Source organism: Anopheles merus, chromosome 3L (assembly GCF_017562075.2).
Source record: "Anopheles merus strain MAF chromosome 3L, AmerM5.1, whole genome shotgun sequence".
Lineage (NCBI taxonomy): Eukaryota > Metazoa > Arthropoda > Insecta > Diptera > Culicidae > Anopheles > Anopheles merus.
In genome coordinates, this window is record NC_054085.1 from 11,727,160 (window position 1) to 11,733,930 (window position 6,771).

General features: G+C 44.2%; 2 protein-coding genes across 2 annotated transcripts; both read right to left on the reverse strand.

The window, feature by feature from the left end:
- Nucleotides 1-1,006: 1,006 nt before the first annotated feature.
- Nucleotides 1,007-3,124, reverse strand: LOC121599946 (peroxidase-like). The gene is made up of 4 exons (XM_041928100.1): nucleotides 2,744-3,124; nucleotides 1,953-2,679; nucleotides 1,559-1,889; nucleotides 1,007-1,503 (listed from the first exon to the last, which is right to left on the reverse strand). The coding sequence occupies exons 1-4, from the start codon at nucleotides 3,096-3,098 to the stop codon at nucleotides 1,135-1,137; spliced, it is 1,782 nt and encodes a 593-aa protein (XP_041784034.1). The 5' UTR covers nucleotides 3,099-3,124; the 3' UTR covers nucleotides 1,007-1,134.
- Nucleotides 3,125-3,934: 810 nt separating this feature from the next.
- LOC121600151 (peroxidase-like) lies at nucleotides 3,935-6,140 on the reverse strand. The gene is made up of 4 exons (XM_041928482.1): nucleotides 5,732-6,140; nucleotides 4,936-5,662; nucleotides 4,544-4,874; nucleotides 3,935-4,464 (listed from the first exon to the last, which is right to left on the reverse strand). Exons 1-4 carry the CDS (start codon nucleotides 6,090-6,092, stop codon nucleotides 4,114-4,116), a joined length of 1,770 nt encoding a protein of 589 aa, XP_041784416.1. The 5' UTR covers nucleotides 6,093-6,140; the 3' UTR covers nucleotides 3,935-4,113.
- Nucleotides 6,141-6,771: the final 631 nt, after the last annotated feature.

The window sequence follows — 6,771 nt, forward strand, 5'->3', positions numbered from 1 at the left end:
TCAGTCACCTCACCTTAACACCTCTATCAATCGAACTCTAACCATGATGGCCAAAAAAGGGAACCAACCAACTTAGAAGCGTGCGCGATCAACGAATAACACCCCGTAGCGTCTTAAATTGACTTAGTACAGAAGTTTGTCGTCGCATAAGAACGTTACGGCGTTTTGGTCGCTAACATCTTGGCACATTACTGCGTTATCTGTATCAGGAGATCGATACAACCCGCTAAACAGTGAAATAGTTCTTGAGAAACATGAACATATGTATATATCAGGAAGCAAAAATCGCGTCCACTGGCTTCGCAGCGGCAAACAATGACGCCAAAACTCACTGCTTTCATTTTAGGTTAATTTTGGCAGAATTTGGATAATACACCTTAGTCCGCAAACTGGTACAACATCCGTCACATGTTTTCCATTGATTTTTTTTGCACCAACATGATGGAAAAGCTTTTCTCTAAAAAAATTGTCGAGAAAACCGAGGAAACCTTTCGGGATAACTGACGAAAGGCAACTCGCAAAGTCTGAGATAAATTTGTGCAAGTAAGCTTAAATAATTACCTTTCAAATGATGTAAATGTAAAGAAATTGTCTCTCCTAGTTATTTTCTACAGCTAGCCAAAAAAAGGCATTTTTTCACGTAAAAGTTACGGGGATATTGATCTTGAGTTCAAACATACCGAACGACCCGTCATTCCATAGTCTTCTTTTTCTTCTTCTTTTGGCTCAACAACCGTTGTCGGTCAAGGCCTGCCATTCCATAGTACTTTAATTAAAGTTGAAAGAGTTCGTTGGCATAAAATGCTATTCTAAAAGATATTTAGTAATTTGTATACGAATAGTTTCTTCCCATCTTTCAAAATCAGTCAAAACCTTTCGCGGGCCGGATAAAATGTTGCGGCGGGCCGCATTTGACCCGCGGGCCGGACTTTGCCGACCGCTGGATTAGATGATAATTTCATTGCTGGTCGACCAAGCCTGTAAATATGATATGGATTAATTTGGATTTATGTGGATTAATTTGGGTTTATTGACAACTATTATAGACTCTGTTTTAACCATTGCTACACTTGGTTATCACTCTTTTTCTAGGTTAAGTAATAAGTACATCACTATTCCTGGATAGTACATTGTCTATATAAACATTTTTATCCTAGGAGTAGGATGTGTCAAGCAGGATTCCAATGGATTCTTGCTAGAAGGCAACTGGAAGGCGAGAGGCTGTATCTGTGCGACCGCTTGGAAACCATTAGAGCGGGAACTAGCGCACAGAATGCGTGCCATATTTGCCTTCCGAATTTCTGTCAGCTGCCTAGGTGTGAAATGGTTGCCGTTTTCGTAGAAAAAGCGATCGCCCTTTCTGGTGCGCATGAATTGCTCGCTCATGATACACTGCATTACTTTACCAGTCTGGGTACCGTCGATCTTCTTCTCGAACGCCAACCCGACGGACAGATCGAGATCATCTACCGATTTGTAGTACGTGCTCAGTAGTTCAATTGCCTAAAAAGCAAACGTTACGTAGAATAGATGATAATAAGCATTCCTCACAACTCACCTCAGGTAGTAGAAGTTTGTTGTAATCGTCCCAAGATGCAGCACGCTTGTGGAAGCAGTAAAACACAAAATCATTGTATCCGGGCAGGCCATGATCGCGAGCACGCTGGATGTCGAGCGATTTAAGGTCCGTTCCGAACATGTTGTTGAAGCGGAAGAGGAAATGCTTGGTGGCAGGATCGAGACTGGTATCGTGAAGTCCCATCGGCTGAGTAGTCAAACCACGAAGTAGATCAGCATAGCGATCAACAGCTTGCTCCAAAATCGTAGGATTGTTGGTGTGATCGTTGATGTCGATCTTGGACATAGAGATGCGACTTTCCTCGTACAGTCTTTCAAAGAAAGAACAGTTAGAATGAAAAAAATCATTTGGTATGTTATGTAATAGTACTTACTTAAGAGCACCTTGTATGGAGGAGTGGAAAAATCGGAAGGCAGCGGTCGTATGGGAGTTGATAACCGAGGGATTGATGGTGGCACTATAATCGTTCGTTGCAGCTGATGCTGGGTAAATCAGTTGCTGTTCCAACATGAAGCTTCGACCCAAGAAGTTTGGCAACCACTCATAGTACACGATGTGCTGGTACTGAGCGATATTGAGATGACGAGCCCGTTGAAACACTTCTTCGTTGCTCAAATTACCGTTAAGACGTTGCATTTCCCTGGCAATACGATTGTGTTCCCGTACAAAGACGGTTTGAAGTATTGCGAGATGAGGACTCTGATTTGCTCGTCCATCGCCAGTGAGATAACAAGCATCATTGGGAGTTCTAAGAGTACATGTAGTACTTGCGTTCGGATGTCTCGGTGGCCAATCCTGTCCGTCACGTGCTTCCACCTTCAAAAACCCAGTGTTGGGCTCTCGGAGCGTTTGAGCTTCCTGGGCAGAGTTTCCGTACACGATGGATAGGTCCAAAAACGACGTTACGGCGTTGATCTGTTCAGCTCGTATGCAGGTCGCAGGATTCTCATCACACGTGGTCAGCGTACGGATCATACCCAAACAATCGATTCCACGTGCAGAAAACACGGGATCGTCGGGAGATACGGGAATGGCAAAGCATCTTGGACTGCGATTAGGTTGTAGGCGACCGTTAGCACAACACGGTAACTGATCGCGAACTGCCAAAATTGAGAGAACCTTAGAGAGGTTTACGTCTACAACTCAACCCACTTGATATATTACCTCCACGCGTTAGAGCCATATCGTGAGCCACGATCTGTCCAAACTGCATGTTAAGCAGCGAGAACTCCGGACTGTTTTGTATGCCCTCATCGAAAACTTCAACTGAAAGCAGTCGGGCATTAGGCAACTCACTACCATCCTTGGCTAGAGCAGGTTGCGATCGTCCATCGCTATACTTGGCAGGAATCAAACGTGCAAACAGCGTATTAGCAGCACCCCAGGATGGGTTTTGAACGTTATTGCAGGTTCCATCGAATGTTCGGTACGGGTTGCTAGGACACTGTGCCGCAACTTGTTGAAGAGTTCCTATCACTACTAGAAGAAACCACCCGAAAGATTTCACACGAAGCTCCATCGCTGTCACAACTTTACTGTCCTGCTAGGGATTTGTTATGCCTATTTATACCATCGAAAAAACACTTGCCAGTTTGTTTTATGAGATGAACTGTGTGTAAGAAAAAAAGAATAACTAACGAATTCTCAATACAAAATATTTACTCGAAAGCTTGTAGAAATTTTGAGGACAAATATTTGCTTTAAGTACAACGTACTTTTCTAGCAGAAACGAAAGCATCTTGCAAGCCTCTTTGCATACACGACTCACAGGATGGTTTGAAAATCCCTAAAACTCGGGTGTAGAGTATGCCAATCGAATCATAGATTGTTTTTAGGATAGACATTTTCTACTGTACCAATGAACCTCGTTCTTTTTGTACGGCTGTGCATACAATAGAGGGAGCCACGTGAACCTGTACTATGTCAGTGTGGTTAAAACAGCCGTCTGTACACTTGGTTTATTTCCGTGTGAGAGATATTTTTGTTGCTCAAGGTTTCTTTGTCCAAAGTAAACAACATTACGTATTCCGAATGTAAAGTACAATATACGATAGAATTTAGTTTAGCAAAGGAATATATCAGATTTAAAGGGTGGATAGAAGAATACCTCCTTGAAAGTTCTTATAAGCTTAATAAGCTTAATCTTAATAAGCTTTTCTTAATAAGCTTTTTTATCTCATTAGAATCATGGCGAGGGATTAGACTCTAACAAAAAGAGTTCGACGGCATACTTATTTGTACTAGGCATTTGTATTGGTAAGATGTTCACAAATGTTTGCAACACAATGCAAAACACATTCTCAGTAAACAAGTACTATGGATATAAAACAAGAGAGAGGGATATAAAACAACCAATTGACAGTTGGATGAGAAGATGGTTATATTTTTGTAGCTGGTTCGTTAGAATTTCCTACAGCAGATTCTAGCCAGCTTTCAAATTGTATTTTTGCATCCGCAAATATATGTTCTACCGCTACAAAGCTACACCGTCGCCAATAAGAGGTTGTCTCTTCTTTCTCCAATTATTAACAACACTAGAACTCGCGAAGATTCGGAGTCGATAAGGAACTGCACGTCACTAGCGGGTTAGTGGTGGAAGGTAGCAAAAATGCACTCGACTGTATGCGTGTAACATCGGCGGTCGTATCGCACAGTATGCGCGCCATATTCGCCTTCCGAATCTCACTTAACTGTCGTGCGTTGAAATGGTTGCCGTTTTGGTAGAAAAAGCGATCGCCCTTCCTGGTGCGCCGGAACTGATCGGCCAGTATGCAGCGCATCACCATGCCCGACTCCGTACCGTCAATCTTCTTCTCGAACGCCAACCCGACGGACAGATCGAGATCGTTGACCGATTTGTAATAGATGCTGAGCAGGTTGACGGCCTAAATGAAGAGAAAGGGGAAGGGGGGATCAAGAAATATTAGACATTTACTTAGCAACATCGTCACAAGGAACACTCACTTCTGGCACTAGCAACTGGTTATAATCTTCCCAGGTTGTAGCACGTTGATTAAAGCACAGAAACACAAAGTCGTTGTATCCACCGAGTCCATGATCCCGTCCCCGCTGGACGTCGATCGATTTGAGGTCCGTGCCGAACATGTTGTTGAAGCGGAAGAGGAAATGTTTGGTCGCCGGATCTAGGCTGATATCATTGAGACCCATTGGTTGGGTGGTGAGACCACGAAGCAGCTCAGGATATCGGCTAGAAGCTTGCTCCAAAATCGTAGGATTGTTGGTGTGATCGTTGATATTGACCTTGGACATCGAGATCCGACTTTCCTCGTAGAGTCTAGCATGAAGAGGAGAATTAAGTTGACAACTCATTGGTGTTGGTGCTTGACTCTACTTACTTCAAAAATCCCTGTATGGAGGAGTGGAAGAATCGGAAGGCAGCGGTCGTGTGAGAGTTTATTACCGCCGGATGAATGGTTTGGCTGTAATCATTCGTTACAACCCCGGGCTGATAGAGGAGTTGCCGCTCGATCATAAAATTGCGACCCAGAAAAGCCGGTAGCCACTCCTCAAAAACAATGTGCTGATACTGGGCGATATTGATGCGTCGCGCTTCTTCGAACAGTTCATCCGGCAGCCAGGTTGGATTCAGCGTCTTCAGCTGTCTGGCGATACGATTGTGTTCCCGTACGAAGGTGATTTGCAGTATTGCCAATTGAGGACTCTGATTAGCTCGTCCATCGCCGGTAAGGTAGCAAGCTTCTGTGGGAGTCCTTAAAGTGCAGGTTGTGCTTGCGTTCGGGTGTCTCGGTGGCCAATCCTGTCCGTCACGCACCTCCACCTTCAACAGACCGGTGTTGGGCTCTCGGAGAGTTTGTACTTCTTGTGCGGAGTTGCCGTACACGATGGATAGGTCGAGAAAGTGTGTGACGGCGTTGATCTGCTCTGCGCGCGTACAAGTCGTAGGACTCTCGTCACATGTCGTAAACGTACGGATCAAGCCCAAACAATCGATTCCACGTGCAGAGAACACGGGATCATCGGGTGATATCGGAATGGCAAAGCATCTTGGGCTACGATTAGGCTGTAAGCGACCATTGGCACAGCACGGTAACTGATCACGAACTGTAAACACATTTAAAAAAGATTGATAAGCTCTGGTTCAGGGTACAAAGCTACATGCATCTGTAATACCTCCACGCGTTAGGGCCATATCGTGAGCCACAATCTGTCCAAACTGCATGTTTGCTAGCGAGAATCTTGGACTGTTTTGCACGCCCTCCTGGAACACTTCAACGGAAAGCACCCTCGGGCTCGGAAGCTCACTCCCATCCGTTGCTAGGGGTGGAGTGGACTTGCCATCGGCATACTTTGGATTTACAATACGCACGAACGGTGTGTTAGCAGCACCCCAGGAAGGATTAACAACGTTATTGCAGCTGCCATCATACGTTCGGTACAGACTGCTAGTACACTGAGCTAACGTCTGCGGAATGCTCAACGCCAGACTTAGTAAAAGGAACACTACTGTACAAGGCTTTATGTGAAGCTTCATTTTGTTCACCCTCGCGGTTTTCCATCAACTGATTTCTGTGAACGTGTGGGATTCCTTCATTTATATGGGATTGTTTTTTGGGCATTTGTTTACCGAGTGTCTGTTACGAATTTATCTGCAAACGATGAGCGTGCCATAGTACAGTACTTCACCAATATATGTATATGCGACTGGTACAGTGGTCGGTATAAATGTGGGTTATTTAATGAAAATCACACAGTTATGGCATTAAAGAGATGAATGACTTAAAGTCTCATAAATCCTACAGCTAAGTCCGAGATAAATCCATACAATATTCACGCACGATGAAGTACACATTTTTCCACCACTGTGCGCCATCAGTGTATGACGAACATGTTGTTGATCGTACGTGCGAGTTCTGCGAACATTTGGCGTAACGGAGCTTTACTCAGCTGCAGTTGTTTAAGTGCGCCATCGTGTTAAGCCAGGCCTTTCCTGGTGGTTCTATTAATTAAGATGTTCTGTTGTACTGGTGCCCACTGGACGGGTGCCTGCAGGTAAAAACAAGCCCGATTGCCAAATAGTATGTCGGGGTACATGATTTACGTCATGCCAAACATGTATTTTTCGGAATTGATAAATTCAAACAATTTTAAGGGAAGCAAGTAGTAGTAAAGTAAGGGAAGCACGTACTTACGAGATTTGCACAAATTGAAGC

Excerpts from the sequence above, each read along its gene's own strand:
- LOC121599946 (XM_041928100.1), bottom strand. The coding sequence starts at position 3,098 with ATGGAGCTTCGTGTGAAATCTTTCGGGTGGTTTCTTCTAGTAGTGATA. Across the intron at positions 2,680-2,743 it reads TATGGCTCTAACGCGTGGAG|TTCGCGATCAGTTACCGTGT; the intron begins GTAATATATCAA and ends CAATTTTGGCAG. Across the intron at positions 1,504-1,558 it reads ACAAACTTCTACTACCTGAG|GCAATTGAACTACTGAGCAC; the intron begins GTGAGTTGTGAG and ends TTTGCTTTTTAG.
- LOC121600151 (XM_041928482.1), bottom strand. The coding sequence starts at position 6,092 with ATGAAGCTTCACATAAAGCCTTGTACAGTAGTGTTCCTTTTACTAAGT. Across the intron at positions 5,663-5,731 it reads TATGGCCCTAACGCGTGGAG|TTCGTGATCAGTTACCGTGC; the intron begins GTATTACAGATG and ends ATGTGTTTACAG. Across the intron at positions 4,465-4,543 it reads ACCAGTTGCTAGTGCCAGAA|GCCGTCAACCTGCTCAGCAT; the intron begins GTGAGTGTTCCT and ends CTCTTCATTTAG.